Below are 20,091 nucleotides of genomic sequence, written 5' to 3'. Positions count from 1 at the left end.
CAGATTTTTATATCTCTTTATTCTTCATATTTTATTTTTATTTTTTACAGTACTTCTTCTTTCCCCTTCTTTTCTCTCTCAATTCTAAGAAAAAATAATTGCTTATTTAAGCGCACAGCGTTTACAGCTCAACAGATTAATCGATATAATAATGCAATTTCATGAACTGAAAATTAAAAATATAATATATAACGTAATTATATAAATAATCGAAAAGTATGTATAGTAGATGCAAGACAACTGTTTATCACATATTCAAAGGACATAATATAAAGAAGATGATATTTGTCAGCGATTACTATATATCTAATATCGTAAGCTTATACAATGACGTGTTTAAATTAATTTGTTTAGAGGCAATTTTCAGTCTTGTTTGTCGTCGAATCATTTTAATATCCTTTACTTTCACATTTCATAAATATTATTATTTCTGAGACTTCAAATCAAAAATAAATTTCTTCTCGGAAGATAATTGCAAAAAAGTATTTATGTCGAAGTTCTTTTAATTTTTTGATTGCGGAATATCCATTTGTTATTTTAGAGTCCATATTATACAACAAATGATTCACAAACTTTTGCGTTTCTTATTTGTGTCTATCATTATGAAAAATTTATTGATTATGAATATTAATATGATCAATGTGAAATGCAATAACTTTTTGGAGGTCCCAAATAAAACATTATTCTATCAATTACTACTAAGTCATGCAAAAATGATGCACCTAGGCAAGAGAACGGTTTTGTTCTTCTCTTTGCAGTTCCATCTTGCAAACTTTCCAACATAACTTAAATCAATTTTTAGATTATATACTTCAACAAAATAGTTTTCAACTAGTTATACTTCATCTAATCTGAAATTGAATTAAACTGGATTAGGAAATTTTTAGATTAAGAATGCAGAGCTCTTACTTTATATGTTGTTTTAAACATATAATTTCATATTTTTAATAATTTGACAACGTGAACCATGATTACGAAACTTTATTGCGAGAGGAAATATTAGCGACATAAATGGAAATCATTACATTAGTGTTATGTTGCTGTCATAATGCTCTAGACCAAATGACAAACCATCAGTTGTTATCATATTGCTGATAGCTCAACGTAATATCGTTGATCGTTTGCGTTCTAAAATTGCAATAACTGGTTACGTCTATAAGTACTCAGTAACGTTCTCTTTTAATGTTAGGAAACATACAACAAATATATAATAACACATGTACAATTTGCTCAATATGATTAATCACTCATGATTATCTAGGAATCTTTTGGGACTTCCAATAGAAGTACTGCATCTTTGGAACTTCTAAAAAATACTAAACTAATAATTTATTGATAAGTATTATTTTAATATAAATAACTATCATTTTGATATAATATAAAAAATAACATAAAGTCATTATTTGATCCAATTATTCGAAAGTAATATTTAAAATAAATTTATATAACTTTATTTCTTTATAAACAAACTTTCAAGTCATCAACTATGTCAGTAATATTTAAATTATAGTAAAAGAAAAAGAGGTAAAATTGTAAAAGCTAAGGCGCGATAATTGGAGTACAAGAAAGAAGAGAAAAAACTTTTCTTTTTCTCTTTATTTATTAAATCATTATATATCAAATACGTTTCAGATCATTTTTGGCTCATCCTCAGCATAACTCTAATATTGATGTTAAAGAATATTATTATATAATAATGCATAAAATTATATTAAGCATTTCGCAATCGATATGTCAAACAGAGAAACTACAATGCGGTAATCTGGCAAGCACATTCCTTCGATCATTCTAATTATTATACGGTATTGCCAATTTATACTCCAACATGATAAGCTCCAATATCCATTCGTCTGAGTAAAAAGTAGGGATGCAGAGAGTTATTAAACAGAAATCAAATTCAAGAGATAATAGGAAACAATTCACCGGAATCACGATCCGCACAATTAATTGGTAATAGTATGGGATGCCATTATGTATATGTGCATCCTATGGTGACTTGAGATGTAATGATAAATCGATAAATTTGTTCTAACTGCTGAATTGTAAAAACAAACGAGGATAAACGCGACAGATTTAAATTTTCGGTGATCTATTATCATAAATGTTTGATGCAAGGCTTTCATATCATTCTGTAAATTAAAATTATTTTGAATGTTAATAAAAACACCTCGAAGTTGAGTTTTTTGCCGAGTGAAAATTCCTTGTCTAAAATCTCATATTTATCCCAATTAAATTTATGGTTAAATTTCAATCTGTGATTCGTTATGACCGAAAGTTGTGAGGTATTTCGATGAATATGGTTTCGGTGTTCCTTGCAGATTTTATATATTAAATTGTGTTACATAAATATATCACGACATTTATTGAGATCAGCATAAAATAAAGATCGTGAAGACTTATTTAAATTAATCTGAAAAGATTAATATGTAAGATATTGTAAAATATGAAGAAGATTTTTTCCTGCCTTTGACAGCTCTTATTGGTCATTAATTTTGTTTGATAAATAACGTCATTCTTGTATCACATTAAAAATATAAGACAAAGGATTATTATCCTTCCCAAAAGGTGTTGATTACTAATTCAATATTTTTTTGGTGAAATTTCGAATGAACAAAATAAAAAAGCATGATCCACTAATTCATAATTGTTCCTCTCATAGTTGATGACTTGATTTATAATTTAAATATCCTTGAAAAGATAAGTTTAGGATATTAATCAAATTCTATTAAATTATTTTTCACGACCATATCTTAACATCAACAATTAAATTTATTGGCCGCTCTTTTCTTTGTAAACTGAAGTTTTGAGAAAAAAATGAAGATTTCTTTGTATCATTAGATATTTTTTTATATATTGACTATTTGCATTTATTACTATCGATGAAGTATAGCTCTGTTTAAATTTCTGCCATCACGTTTTTTTCTAATTTGCATGATTGTATGTGATCATTAACATTGTGAAAATTCTGGATAATATAAAAAATCAATTATAAAAATCTCTCCTGAAATTCGAAAAGAATAATTTCGAAAAACTCCCCATTGCACATGGAAAGAATTTCAAAAATATTATCAATTGGGAATATTGAGCGATTGTTGTTTGTAATACTACCAGAAATAATACCGAAAGATTAAATTATATCGAAAGATTAAATAGAATATTGATTCTATTGTTGACAAAACCGTCTATTTTAAAGCTTAGCAAATCATATAAATATTTAAATGCAAATGGTATAAATATTTAAACATGTAGAAATGTCTAAATCCGATATTGTATTAGAATGATATCTGTTTACTTCTTATTTTTGGTATTCATTCGCACATTCGCGACAACTTTGGTATAAAAAATTTCCTGAAAAAAGAAATAGCAAATAATTTTATTTTAATATGACTGAGATTAATTATAGAATCAAGCAAGGGAAAATCTCTTAAAAGTGAAATTTAATATCTTGAAAATGGTGCGCCATAATATTATGCGACTATTAATTAAGACTTCTAATTTATTGCATAATAATTATTTTCAAAAGTTACTTCTTGGAGGTTGAATATAATACCTTTCAAATAACGTCGTAAGAATACGATATAATATCTGTGAATATAAGATCTGTGTTTTTGGTTAAGATTCTTAAAGAGACTAATTTTGTAATCGATTTTAATAATCGTATATTAAAATTTTTTGAAAATTACTCTTTGTAATCTAACTTTTGAATGAAAGATAAAATATTTTTATTTATGACAATATATCCTCTATAATATGTTTCTAATAAATGTGTATGTATATCATATATATATTATAATATATTTATATATAATAATATATAACTATTAAACAATTATTTAATTCGCTATAATCACAAGTTTGTGCAAACGAATCACGTAATATCTATCGTTAGCTAGAGAAAACTAATTGTAAATATTGATTTACAACTCTTATTTGCTATTTAATTTTTCTACTCTTAGAAAATTATTACTTTATCTTGACACAAATATTATAAAAAAATTTATTGATTGTTACGTGTCAAACGATAAAACTATTAATATAATAATAATACGTCAATAGCAATTAGCAGGCTGTCAATATCTTAAAAAATTTCAGCAAAAAAGATGTTAGTTTGTCATAGCTTATCATCTTATTAATAATATAAATAATATATAAAGATATATAATATATAATATATAATATATAATATGTAATATGTAATATGTAATATGTAATATGAATAATATATAATATGTAAATAGTGTATAATCGAGCATCAATGAAATATAACTTTATGATGTAAAATATATAATTATACAAACACAAAAAGTTATATAAATTGTATATATTGTCCAAAAATTTAAAAAAATTATTACAAGAATTAATATGATATAATTTTTTATGTTGGAACAACGTTGAAAAAATATGTATATGAATTTATATTTTGTTCTATTTATCTGAAAACTATAATTCATCCCGCTTTAAACTCATATAATTTATATAATCAAAATATAGTAAAATATTTTGAAAAAAAGGTTTGAACGACGAACAAAAAAAGGTTCTGTATCACAGGCATCGAATAAAATGCATTTCTGTTTGTCATCGAATTTCACGATGCTTTTATTGGATTGACGCAATATCGTCATCTCGATGTCAATCAGCTCAGAAATTCATCGCGTCGGATGTCAAAGGTAGCTCGTAAAATATTCCGAGCAATCGGAATATCGTTGGATCATAGAGCAGAAATGACTTTATCAATATGCTTGGAAATGCTTAAAATTAATAATATATATTAGTATCATATGATTATAAAATTAAATCTATAATTCTCACTCTCGGAATGTTTAAGTTAAATGGATTTCAAAAATTAATTATTAATCTCGAAACATTTAAATTATGCAATGATAAAAATTATACGAAAATAATTTTTCCCAAAAAATAATTTTTTAAAAGTTAGTATACAATTTTAATAAAATTTTTGATTCTATAAGTTCTTATAAGTTATCAAAATTAAAGTGAAATAATTTGCAAATTTTTTTGTTAATAAATTGCATTTCTAGATAAATTGCGTCTATCTCACACAGAGAAACTGACACAGAGGCTGTAAACTTCATTTTTTTGCTGTATTTTTATTTCTTTCTGACACCATAGAAGACGAAAACGATATAGTGCAGCTGAATATCATGAAACTCTATGCAAAAATATTGCAAGCCGTCGTTGTTTTCTATTCTATTGTATGCACTATATTCGTCGACTGGCATTAAATAATGCAACTCGAAAATAACAATAAAAATGAATAGTTAAATATTATATTCATCATTTTAGATGAAAATATATTTTCACAAAAGCGAATATTCTCAAACGAATATGTAATACTAACAAGAAAGACGAGATAGATAATAAAATATGATAAATTAACAAATGTTTAAAAAAGTTATACAAAGAACATCATAATAATATTTGCCTCTTTAAAAGGCACAATTTTGTATAGTTTTTTCCAATTTTAATAATATTCTTTTATAATTTTTATTTTATTTTAGCAAATAACCCATAAAATATATAGTGCATTCGCACAATATATTTTATAATGAATATTTCTATATATACATGTATGGAAGTATTCATTAATCATTCATTAATGTGTTCTAAATGAGAAGTTCGCATGCCAAGAAAAATAAGTCCAAAAAATAAAAGTTTGAAAAATACAGGTTTCTGCGTTTGCTTTTATTATAAGTATATATAAATGATTATACTAGGATTGATTTTAGAAACAGATAATTTTAGTGTGATTATATTAGTTAATGATAGATCGCATTATTTGCACCTCAAATCTATTAATAATTCGAAATCGAATTTGAGTGGACTCGTACCACTTGGCATTTGGATCACTCATATACATAGAGTATAATAATCGCTTCACCTATCATGTATAGCTAGAACCGGTTAAATCGAGTAAGTTTATCGTTTTGCAATCTTCCTAATAATTAATGAGAATTAAAAAGGACCGATCAATTCGAGTGATCGCTAAAACATGAGAATCCAGCACAACTCGTATGTAATCATTATCATTTGTAAAGCGTTCTTCCTAACGTCATCCTTTCGACCTAATAACGTAATAGCGAATTGCCTCTTCTCGTTGCACGTTAATATTCGTGTGAATCAATCTTTTTCAATTAATTTCTTTTTAAAAATTGCAACGGTAGGAAAAAAGAAATTTACTATTCAATTTAATTTTGCTTGCACATAAAAGATGATACGACTATTAGCGAACACCTTGTATACAGGATGTTTGAAAAAAATTGAGTCAGCGTTCGTGAGTAGCTTCTTACGAAAAAATTTTGGCAAAATTTGAACATCTTTGAATGTGAAGCCAGCTCCTCAAGCTTTTTTTCTTAATATCTTTTTTCTACTTATGTATAAACAAGTACTCCAATTTGTCTGTAAATGTGCAATCAAAAATAATGAAATGTACATACATATTATAATATTATGGAATTAGCATTTAAAATGATATTAAATATATTTGTATATGTATTTTATTAAAATAAATTTTATAGATATTTATTCTTTTTTTCCGATTCAGTCGGAAAAAATATAACTGTAGGCAAAGAAATAGAAAAGATGGATAAAAATACAGGACAAAAAAAATAAAAAGAAAATGAGTGTAACAACATAAGTAGACAAAAAAATAAAGAAGATAAGTAAAAATACAGTATCTGGCAAAGAACCGTTTATTAAGCTGGCACAGTCATTCGGGTCGATTTTTTTTAAGGCAAACGTGAGGCAATAAACTCACTATTTTCTCCAAATAGGCTAGAGCAACAAATTAGCAACAAAAGAGTACTAAATTTATATATAAGTTTTATTCGATTGTGCTGAAGTGGTTGTGTCAGCTTAATAGACGTCAGCAACGAGTGTCATACGACAATGAAAAGATAAGAGTCGGAGAATGCACGACCAAACTTTTCGTTGTCTTGTGACACTCACCGTTAATGTATCTGGAGCACACAGTGATTCGATGTACGAGTTTCGATGTACGAAACGTGTACTCATTCGCCAACCAACTTTAATTAATATTTTAATATTACATAAATTGCAAAATGCAAGGATTTTTTTCTAGGAAAAAAATCTTCAGTTTACTGCGCTCTATCTCCTTATGAGTCTAATCTTTATCGAATACCCTATATATATATATATGTATATAATTGCTTAAGTAACACAGATATATTATAAATTATTACAGATATATTATTAATTGTAAGAATTTTGATATACTAGATCATGGCATATAAAAGAATTACATTTTATATTGTGTTTATAATTTTTATTCTCAATTAGTGCAATTTTTTTTATAGCACAAATAATTTTAAGTAATAAAGTATTAAAACAGCATCTTTTAAATAAAATATTTTTGTACATAAAATGTATATTAAAATAATATCTTTTTTATAATTTATTTTTTATATAATTTCTTTATTTATTTTGTTATAATTTTTTATGTAGTTTGTATTGTTTGGGGAATAGCACTTTTTTAACTTTTTTTAATAAGATAATCTGGATTGCGAACGTCGCTTGATAGAGCCAATTTAAATTTCTCAACAAATGCTCGCTTAATAAGCAATTTGTAGTCATTGATCTGCAGCTTTGATCGACGGGGCTGTATAATACTCTTGATGGAACTTTAACAGGCCGAAGTTTCTCCGACGCTGTACATGCGGTTTTCCATATAGAGATAACTAGAGTGTGTCACAAGAGGAATCGAGAGAAGACAACAGTCGACAAAATTTGGTTTTTGAATAACTGGAGGCAGACATGAATTCTATGATTATGAATTCTAAGAAAAAGATCTTGTACTTATATTTTCAGATTGCAAATTAATTATTGCTCTCCCTCAGTTAATTTTTTTCAGTTAACTTTTTATTCTGACATTAAAATCTTCCCTATTATCATCGTTTATCACTTCTTCATCGCCTCCATCCAGCCATTTGGTTATTTAAAAAAATTTTTTTTAGGTCTTCTTTTATATACAATCCTTCCTTTTACGTACAAACGATTCTTCACTTTCTTCTCTTATTCTTAACTTCAATATTTGAATTGCTATGTATATTGTATCTCTCATTCTTCGAAATAATAATTAACAATACTGCAACACAATAATGAATGTTTATCTTTACGACTGTTTCAGAGGAGCCTTTTCCGTGGTTCGACGATGCGTGCAAAAGAGCACCGGTCAAGAATTTGCTGCAAAAATCATAAACACTAAAAAGCTCTCGAACAGAGGTAAGTGATAATCAAATGCTAAAAAATGTCAATTAAATCGGATGTCATTTTAAATTGAATCAAATATCGCAGTTACAATTTATCATATTATTAATAATATCGATCGCTTTATTAATAATATCGATTACTAGTTTCTTTGAAATGATTTAATGTTCCATAATATAATCAGCCTAAAATTCGCAGCATTAATGCGTATCGAGTTAATATGATATAGATAGATATTTTGAAATAATATATATATTTGTATACAGGATGTTCGGTAACCGCATTTTTCGTGCAGAGCAGATTAAACCGAGTAGGAGAGTCCTTTATTGCATTCCTATCTTTGCAATAATTAATGAGAAATTAATTAAAGAAAATCAGCCATTCCGCGCGAGTACAAATGACAACTACGTATACGAATTGTGCGTAAGACTGGATCCTAGTAACTGAGCGACTTAATAATAAGCTATCTCTTCTCGTCGCGCTTGTACTCGCAAGGATTGGCTAATCTTTTGTAATTAATTTCTCATTAATTATTGCTAAGATTATAAAACGGCAGAGATTTTTCCTACTCGAACCTGCTTTACTTGCACACGACAGGTACGATGATTGTTATCGGATATTATATATAATGTGCACATGATTATGCATAATATTATGTAATATTGGCTAGATATATGGAATATTAAATCTTGAGATATGTAATTTCAGAATTTACAGCTTAAGTGTGACACGCAAACTATTCAACAAATACAGATATAATTTACTAATTATACTATTATATTATTATAATATAACAAACACGTAATATAACATGTACATTACGTGCAAAGTGCAATTAGTTGCAATTTCCTGCTCATTGAAAAAGTTATAATTTTATATCATGATAAAATCATTACCGAAATGTTATATTTCTGTTACCAAATTGTCATTTTATTTGTTATTAAAGTTACGTAATTTTATTAAATAAATATCTTTTAACAATGTGAATTCCAGACATAACAAGTTTCTGAATTAATTTTAAACAAAATTTTGAGATACTCAGTAAACACTATTATATTAATGTTATATAAAAGCAGTAAAATATTATAATAATATTTTCATCATAAATATTATCGGTAAATTTGGTTAATTTCCTACTCCTAAATACAACATATAATATATTGTGTTATTATATCGTAGTTGTATTCCCCATATAAAATTTATTCATATAAAATATTGATCATATATAGAATTGTTAAATGAATAAATAAAATAAATTATATGTGTGTATTTAATTTGTAAAAAATTCAGGATTTATGTAGAAATTTCGATTTTTAAAATTTTAAATAGGTAGTAAAACTATTTCCCATTTACCTATCCAATTTCAAATAATCTGTTTATATTTCGAGTCTTTTGTTGGGATTGTATTATAATGACAAAAAAGATAGAGATTTTGAATATATTAGTACCCGTCCTTTGTACGTTTTGTATCCAATTCGAGATGAGAAATTAAATACGAGTTAGTTAAATCTGATTTTGCCTGATAGCAGCAAGTGCAGAGAGAAATACGTATAACAATATTATATTGCAATAATTCTCTTTCTGCTACATTACTGTTGTAATGTTGCAAAATAATACATATGATATATTGCAATTTTATATCATATAGGTAACTTGCATCTTTATTTGTTATTTCCACATTATATTACTGCAACAAGTGTTTAGTAAGATACATACATTTTGAATAGATCGAAACGTACATATGTATTTTACATCTAACTGATTTTTAATATATCATGTCTTTTATTTAGAGTCTTTTATTATTACTTTTTCGCTCTAACACCTTGCGCCATGCTTTCTTAGCCTTTTTATTTTATTTTGTACATACATTTTGTTTAATTTTGTTCGAAATTTATTTAAAGATCTATTATTTCTGGCAATAGGTTATTAAAAGATATGTAATAGTTTAAATTTCAAAAATCTCAAATAATTATACACATATTTTGATACTAGAAATAAATTTTTTATCTCTCTTCCATTTATTTTCTTTAACTTTATGTTTGTTCATTTTATACTTATAATTATTAACTTAAAGATGCAAATCTTTAGACAAATAATTATTTATCCTAATGCATAAATTGTAAACATAAGTGTAAAATATATAGATAGTGTAATTTTTTTAAACAAATTGCATGATATTTTAGTTTGCTTTCATTAATTTTACAATTAGATAAATAACTTTTCTTAATAAATAAATGCTCTATTTTGTTTGCATATTTTAATGATTCTTCAACGTAAGCGAAGTAGTTATATAAAGTCATTTTTTTCAAATACTTTATTAAATTTAAAATTTATTTGTTTCTTAATAAGAATTTTACTCGATATTTGCTGCATATTTGCTACTACATCTTAACAAATAATGTCACAAGTCGATTTTTATTGTATTTTTGCTTTCATACTGTGCCCACAATTTATGCTGCTAAAAAGTAAGCGATTGCACACAGTGAATAAGAATTTGCTGCAAAATTTGATTATAATTGGGTTTGCTGTCATACAACTGATATGCTATTGGCATTTTATTATCTGGATAGAATCATGACAAAGGAAATGTTTTGGAATTTTATACATATGCATAAGGTGTCCCTTTTTAGTGACTTTCAATTCTATTAAGAAATAGATATGGCATTCCTATTTTTTATTGTATATTCTTGTAAAACTGACATTCAACCGTTTTAAAAACGATCGTTACAAGTTAAAAATTCTTTTATTTATTAATCCATGAATATTTGGCAAGACCTTCTTTTCAATATGTGGAGTTTACTGATCTAATTTATGTACATTTCGCGTATGTATGCATACAATATCATTAAGAAAAAAGTGCATCTCATCTTAGCCTTTCATTAACCAACCCAATTATTCGGGATTGCATAATTTCCTGCCGCAAAGCAGGTGCATTTGCTTCTGTTCCTTCCTTTCTTCCATTTAATTTATACCTATATATTGGGTATGTGATGAGAAATTCATCATGAAATTCATCTTTAATTACGCTGCGTTAGAAATGAGGAAAATGTTTAGAACTTGTTCAAGATTTTTAGAGAAAAGATATTAATACTCTCGATAAGATAATTAACTCTTAGCATAAAAAAATCGAAAATACAGTGAAAACTTAAAGTAACATATCGGGATTCTAGTTTGTTGCAAAAGACAAAATAGCAGAAGGATAAGAGAGAAATCTTTTCTCTATTTCATTTTACTTTTTTCTTCTTGATTCTTCTTCCTTTCCTCTTACACTTCTTTTTTATTATCTTTTGCCCTTTCGGTTATGAACCGTTCACTTGTGTGATTCAATTCAGATTATGACCTTGCTCCAGTGACCTTTTGACCTAATGGAGGCCACAGCCTCTGTAATATGGTACGCGCAAATAAACCTCGTATCCAAGATAGAGCGAGAAGTATAAATAAATGAAACAAGTCAATAGTTGGGAATAGGAAAAATTCTTCGATTTCTTCATGATTCAAGCTCCTTTCACTATAATTTCTTTTTATTTTCGGTTTTGACACTGCGCATTCTTATGTGACATATAATCTTGATCGTTGTCTCTCACTATTGGAATTTTTTTGTTTCTTTTTTGTGATCCAAATTATGACACATGTATTCAGAGTCATTCTTCATATTTTCAAACTATTTAAGTATAATTCTGCGAAAACAAAAAAGATCATTTTTTGTTTTTATATTTATTTATTTACGCAACGTTTTATTTTCATAATGAACAATAGATGCTTGATTTGATCAAGCATCTATTAATGCATAAATTAGTGCATAAAGCATTAATGCACGATTAAATATGAAAAAATGTCAGATAATTAAAAATGTACAACTAATAAAAATAATTAACAAACTATGGATAACAAATCATTTTTAATTTTTAGTTTATAATATTAATTGCTAACTTTTACAAATATCATTTGTGACAAAGCTTATTTAAAATTTTTTTTAAATATGTTATTTTTTCATGAATTTAACGTACAAATTTATTTTAAAAATAAATTTTTTTGCGAATACATTTTGAATATATTTTGAATTGAAACGAACAAACATATGCTTATGAAGGAAACCTTAAATAAAATAGGATACCTTTATTGTCTTCGATAAAATAATATATTGTTACTCCCCCCGATACTATTATCATGCACGACTAATCAAGGATGGCTTCGCGCTTTCTTCGTAACGGCACGGCCATATCGGGATCTTGCATTAACAAGCACGACGAACGGCAATTTTTATTACTGACGCTTCCGTGACATTCGTGCTTCATCGGATGAGAAGCGTGTAACATCGCATGAACGCTTCCCAAGGATCGACTTTGCGACGGAACAGATCAACCTTCCGACGATAAGGCGTTTATACGAGCATTCGAAGGACGCGTCCTGGTATTCATTTTTCCGATAGAATCTTTGATATATGTTTGCCGGATAAGCGAAATTGATTGCGTTCTTTTTGCCGAAATGCGATTTTTTTCAAGATATTACATCACACAAATGTCTCATAATTCGAACATTATATATGTTTTTCTTAAGTAATAAATTCTTTCACGCAAGCTAAAGTGAATAAGATTTACAATACTAATTAATAATTAATTATTACATTCACAATTATAATAATATGTATATTTGATGATAAATTGCTCACATTTTCAAATTTTTTAAATGAATAATAACGTCGCGTCAAATATAAATATAAAAAAATTACATATTATTGTATGCATAACTCTTATAAAAATTATTTAAATACATATGCTTGAAGACATGTTACAAAGTGCTCTATAGTGAGATAAAAATAAGAAAATACTTTTTTCTAAACCTGTTTGCTGCATAATCTATCGGAGATAATCTGCTTGAACAGCACGAATACATATTCATGTGCGTGTACGCATATATACCTGCATATACGTGTATGCGTATGCGTGCGTACACACGTGTGTGTATGTGTATCATGCAATTTTCCTCTTGTATTTTTATCCTTTTATAGATATATATTTTTGCAGATCACGTTATAATTATAAATATTAATAAATGAATAAAGATGTTTGTAAGAACTGTGATTCCAACACGATTTTATCGACTGCCACTATTTAGGAAATATCATAAATCATTTATACGCAAAAATAAATTAATTTGTTCTCTATTAATTTATTAAACTGGAATGATCTTTTATATATTATCATGAGTGAAAATTAATGATGTTATCGATAAATGCAGTTACAGAAATACACCTTTATAAAATGCATAAGATAATTCGTTGTTTTATTTCGTGGTCTATTTTAATCATATCATTGTTCTATTTTAGATCTATATTTGCTTGCAAAAGAGAGAAAAAACTAATGTAAAATTCTTAAAATGTGACAATTATAAAAGATATCTTGTAAAATAAATTTAGTTCGTAAACTTAATATCTTAATTTATTCTAACAACGAAGCATTCCTTAATCGAAATGTTTTGCGAAAATAATAAAAATATTGTAAAAATAATACAAAAATTCTCATCAATTGATCCTTTTTTATTGCAATTTCATACTTGTTACAAAAAGTGTCATAGAAATTTATTGAAAACTAATTTTATTAAAAATAAATTTCATACAATTTTATTTCACTCTCTAAAAAAGGCATGATATTGACATTGTTGTTTCTTTTTCGCTGATGCTAATTGGTTGTCTCTTCGTGTTGTCCGTTATATTTATGCTATTGAAGGATTTTTATGTGAGGCTTAACATTTTTTTTAATTAATTGCATTTTCTATTTTATTTATATTATATTTAATATTTTGAAGGATAAATCGCGTATCGCGTGCAATATTATGTCTAGTGCAGTAAATTTCGAAAAATGACAAATTTCAATAAGTAATAAAATTCGATAAATACGTGGAAGGCTTCACAATAGATTATTTAATAGAATTCATTGCATTTAATACAAAATAATACAAAATAAAATAAAGGACATATATGCATAAAAGATTTCAACTGTTAAAAAATTGGCTGAATTTAAACATAATCTATAAATGATGATGAACGTTCAAGTCACCCAAAAATCTCTACAACTGAAGAAATTATTGAAAAAATTCATAATACCGTGAAATACCATTGAATGATCGACAAGTGAAAATGCGTAAACTTGCTGACATTGCAAATATTTGAAATGATCGTATTCATAACATCTTACATGAGCATTTGTATATGAAAAAGCTTTCAGCACGATGAGTTTGCTAACAGTCAATCAAAGCTGCATTCGAATAAACGTTCTAAGAAGTGTTTGAATATATTTAAACGCAATCCAACCAATTTGGGGAGTGTTTGACTCACTGTTGATTAAATATGGATACACTGTTATGCACTAGAAACAAAATAATCGAAATAATTGATAGAAACGGATGGAAATGCTTCAAAACATTAAAAACAGCTCCATCAACCGAAGTGGCGACTGTTTTCTAAAATTTTTATGGTATTATGCTCATCAATTATTTAAAACAAAAAGAAAAACCATTAACGGAGGGATTTATTATGCAGAATTATTGGATCAATTGGACGATGCTATTAAGATCAAACATTCTCATTTGGCATTTGGAAAAAAATTTTCTGTTAGAACAATGCATCCGCTGACATTTCTTCAATTGCAATCGCAAAATTGCATGTGAATAATTGTGCTTTAAATTAATTCCGCACATATCGTATTCAGATTTAACTTCCGCATCAGATTTAGCTACCAATGATTTTTTCTGTTTCCAAACATGAAGAAACAGTTCGCTGAAAAAAGATTTGACTTAAATACTGTAGTAATTAATGGAACTAATGTTTATTTTAAAAGTTTAGAGAAATCATATTATACAGATGGTATAAAAAATCTAAAAAATTATTTTAATAAGTACAGAAGTTTGAGCTGAAAGGGCATTATGTTTAAAAAAAATTTGCCAATCATGTGTATGTGTTTTTTTATCAGGAGAATTTTTCGAATTATTCTCGTGAACACTTGCTTCGTATTTTGATTAATCTGCTGTTAATAAATTTCACATGTTATAACATGAAAATAGATTATATTTCAATGAAAGAGAGAAAGAGAACGTCTTAATATTGCTGTAATCTTACAGCAATAGCGTATCAATGTTTTACTATAGATTTGCAATATGCAATTTTTTAATGAAATTATTTTTATTTGAGGATTTTATTTCCAAAAATTCTACTTACAATTATTTCTTCTAATTTACCAATACTTCCAGAAGCCTACGGGCTCTCTTCATTAAGATTTATAAATCAAACTTATTGTTAAAATTATAGCTTTCCTTTTAAATCGTCTTCCTTTTTAATTAGTAATTTTTCTTCATATAATCATCGACAAAAGTATGAACAATATTTATATTCTCAAGCTTCAATAGTTTCTAACTCATTGAAAAATTATCCACTATTTGCACATTGCTGACCATTTAAAATTAATTTTCTTGGATGTCATTTTTTTACCAATATCTAACTTATATTTATCCAATGATCTAATATATATATATATATATATATATATATATATATAACTATCAAAGTTATAAAAAATAAATTTTTGATTTCTCAAAAAACATTAAAATTTTATATGATAAATTTATAGAAACTATAAAATTAGTTTTAAATTGAACTTTCCAATTTTTAATTAAAAAATTTATAAACAATCCTTCGACACTCTCATTGGGTTCACCCCTCTCTTTTATTGCTGATGTCGTTCTGCAAGACTTACGCTCTAAAACAATTAAAAGGCTACCTTTTTCACCCTTTCACGTCAGATATTATATGGCCTTAGTAGCTTCTCCTTCTATATACTCTCTTTAGTCTTGAATATTTTTAATTCTTTCCTAGAGGTCAATTCACGGTGGAGATAAGCTCTGACAAACATCTAAAGTTTTTAGATCTTATTATTATACCATGAGATGGATATTTAAAATTTGATTGGTATCATAAATCAACTTTGGTAAAAATGCATAAAAGATTACACCGATTTTATCGCCGTTTGAATATGTCATGAAAAAGGCTGTCCTGAATAATTCCCCGCAGAAAATAAATGGAGGACGGGATTAATTTAAAAGATTAACAAGTTAAAGTTTGACAATTTTTATTTTCTTTAGGCATTATAGACTGATATTAAGAACATTGCATATATATGAGGTTTGTTTAAACTATATTAATCTGATACCTTTTATGATATTTTATAATTGTAATATTTTAAAATTCTATAATCTTTTATGCACTTGTTTCCTCAACTTTTTCCGACAGATATTTGATTTTTTTTCCAACAATATTTCACTTGTCAAAACAAATGTATCATCATACGTTTAGTTGACGGGAAGAGGAATCTTTCTCTTGTTTCTTAAAATATTATCAAAATAGTCTTGAGTTCATTATTGATATTTTATTAAAAAATGAATATCTTAATTTAATATTTGAAACAATTAACAAAAGATTAAAGGTTCTTCTTCATTATAAAAAAATAAGAACACTTATTCAAAATTTTTAAGACTTCCGATTCTTAGAATTTCAAAATATATATGTGTATGTGAGTGTTTTTTTAAATTTCTTATATTAAATCTATTTCTGATAAATTTAATCTAATCAAGAATACCTATTGTTTGGTCCATATTGATATTAACAAACTAAAATTTATAAAAATACATAAAGTAACCCTTTATCTTTTCAAAATAAATAATAATTTATAAAATCAATTGCCGCAACTGCTTAAGCCTTCTTGTCAATCAAATTTTTAAAAACTCGCATCTCACAATCAAACCACAGGAATCACATCATAAAAAATAATAAGGGAAAGGAGATGAGATGATACAAAGTAGATAAAAAGCTTGCTATTTTTATTTAAATAATAACAAATAACGAGCTTACGATTACTTATTAGAGGCTTTTGATAATAATGAATAATTTCTTATAGTTCGATTTTAATTTGTAAATGAAAATAGATAATGTAATAAAGTATATGCTCTGTAGATATATATGTATTTACATATAATTAAATAAAAAATGTGCTATAGATATATACATATTGTAAGTGTACATTAATTTTTTATGTACATACATTTAATGTTTATTTATAAGAAATTATATAATTATATTGTAGTAAATACTTTCACTATCTTTATGAAATCATGGCATGTATATAGCTGGAAACATATAATAACATATAATAACATATTAATATTTCTCAATTTTTATATTATAACATTTTAGATGGATAAATAAATAAATAAATATATATATATATGATAATGTGATATAAGATGACGAATTGACATGCAAATTATAGATTATTGCATTGATCCACACTGTTAATGTAATTGGTTATGATTAATTAATGCTACTATATATTGATCTTATAAATCAATTATATATGTAATCATATATTAAGCTATATGCAATTTACATAATTTTTTTTATTTTTGAAGTCAAATAGTTGAATTACACAATCTGTCGGAAAAGTTTTCGGAATCATTTTTTATGCATATCGACAGTGATTATTATATGGATAACATTATACTATTTACTATAAACTATTAAGTTGATAGAAATTTTTCTGTTTTACTTCTCTCTGTTTTGTCTTATAAACGATTGTTTATAACGCATTATTTTTTTCATAATGAAGCAATTGATATAATTATGTATTTTATTTTAAGTAAAATTGCAAAAGGGAAAATAATATTTGAAATAATGAAAACAATGTATGTTATATCAAATAATTGCTCATGAGTAATTTAAACATCTCAGTGAGAATTGAGAATTATTATAAAATAATTCGAGAAATGGATGCCTATTAACATTGAAATCAAAAGATATTATATCTATGTATTATTTGTTTTCTTGCTACAATAGATCGACGATTAATGTGCCAAATGATAGCAGATGAATTGAATATAGCAAAACCAAGTGTATATTAAATTCTGATTCAAACATTAAGTAAAATGAAATTTTAAGCGCTTTGTTCTACATTTTTTAACATTAGAACAAAAAGAACAATGAATTAAAGTCTCACAAAATTACCTTCCGTCAGATTTTATACCTACAGATTTTTCCTTTTCTTCGAAGTAAAAATGCTAATAAAAGAGATCTTTCAACTCTAGAAAATATCCAAGAAGTAATGATATAATATCCAAATATACTATTCCATAAAAAGATTTTTCTAGAACCTTTCAATCTTCTAGAACAGTCAGAACAGAATCCAATAATCAATGCAAACCAAATTATATAAAAAATTAAAAAAATAAAAAATATTTACTTTTACAGAGTCCTCAAATGACTTTCGGTTGACCATTGCTTGTCGTTTATTAAAAAATGATAAGTTCAAAAAAATTTTTTACGAATTATACATCATTTGCGGACACCATGTACAATAAAATAGACCTTCTATCACACCGAAAGCACAGAACGGTGTGGGTTAAACCTCGCTTCGGTTGGAAAGTTACAAATCCATGTGGAACCGTACAATAATAGACCTCGTTTCGCACTGGCTGCAGGGATGATGTGGAATGGACCTCGCTTTGAGTGGAGTTGCAAACCTATATGTAATCGTACGATAGTAAACCTTGTTTCGCATTGAAAGCACCGGGAAATACGAGATGGACCTCGTTTCGCATGGAAAGTTGAAAATATAATAAATTGATGAATGTGGTTTTACATGGATTTCCATGCATGAACTTTCGCATAAAACAAGAACTACCCCGCTTCTTTCGGTGCTTTCAGTGCAAAAAGAGATCCATTATCGTACGATTCCACATGGGTTTCCAACTTATCACACAAATCGAGGTTCGCCTTACACTTCTCAGCGCTTTCAGTGTGAAACGAGGTCTATTATCGTACGGTCCCATAGATTTTCAACTTTCCACACCAAGTGAGATACACTCCACATCTCGGAGCCTTTAGTACGAAATGCGGTCTATTACCATATCATTCTACATTTTTAATTTTTCATACAAAGCGAGATCGATCGTACACTTCCCTTGATGTTTTCACTATCAAAAAGATATATTTTATTTATGTTTACTTTCTTGATTAATAACATTTTAATAAACAATGAACGCTGGAAAAAGTCAATGGCTTTCTTTAGTCTAAGTAAACCGGAAATCGTTGAAGCTATGTGACTATGTAAAAGTAAATACCAAATTCGCATTTTCTATGTATCTATCGAATAGTCTGTCTACATTTTGATATTTATGACTTCCAATATTTTGGTTACATCATTTCTCATTGTTCCATTACATAAACGAGTCTTGTAATCAGCATCAAAATCGTATTAAACAAACATAATTTAAATTTTTGTTAATATAATTATTTGCGTTGACCCTTCTTATTGATGAGCCAGCTGGTGAGTTTGGATAATTTTCATTTACTTTTTTATCTTTTTACCGTTTCTACCAACGTACATATTACAGGCCGAAGATGAAAAGCTTCTAAGGTCTGTCTCTGCTTCCAACATGTTCTTGGAAAAACAACGTAGTGATGAAAAACTTTGAAATCAATATTACATTGATATGACGAACCAGGAAGATTTCCTTCACTTGGACTACTTCTAATTTATTGTCTGCAACTAATCATCTACGACTGCCTATGACTTATCCAGGTTTTTGGTTTCTCGGTTTAATTTTTAATTTCCTAATTCTATCTCATACCATACTGAAGAATATAAATAAGAAGCGGAATACAGGACGTCAATTAATAATCCCCGAATCTTTCTTACTCAGTTTAACCGCCACACGAGAGATTCGGCGGATTATTACCGGATATCCTATATATTATAATTTTTTTATTAATTTTTATCAAATTATACGCACTGATAATCGTATTTA

The 20,091-nt window shown here is 26.8% G+C and overlaps 1 protein-coding gene across 14 annotated transcripts in view; it reads left to right on the top strand.

The window, feature by feature from the left end:
- The window catches only part of LOC105254953 (calcium/calmodulin-dependent protein kinase type II alpha chain), an 82,837-nt gene that overhangs the window by 5,777 nt on the left and 56,969 nt on the right, over window positions 1-20,091 (top strand). For all 14 annotated transcript variants that reach the window (XM_025411338.1, XM_025411345.1, XM_025411346.1 and 11 more), the window contains exon 2: window positions 8,162-8,256. In XM_025411338.1, the coding sequence (XP_025267123.1) occupies window positions 8,162-8,256 (95 nt within the window). The remainder of the gene's footprint in view (window positions 1-8,161; window positions 8,257-20,091) is intronic.

Source organism: Camponotus floridanus, unplaced genomic scaffold (genome assembly GCF_003227725.1).
Source record: "Camponotus floridanus strain SB8 unplaced genomic scaffold, Cflo_v7.5 scaffold39, whole genome shotgun sequence".
NCBI lineage: Eukaryota > Metazoa > Arthropoda > Insecta > Hymenoptera > Formicidae > Camponotus > Camponotus floridanus.
Note: the sequence above shows the minus strand (reverse complement) of the source record. Positions and strands in the feature narration are given on the sequence as shown.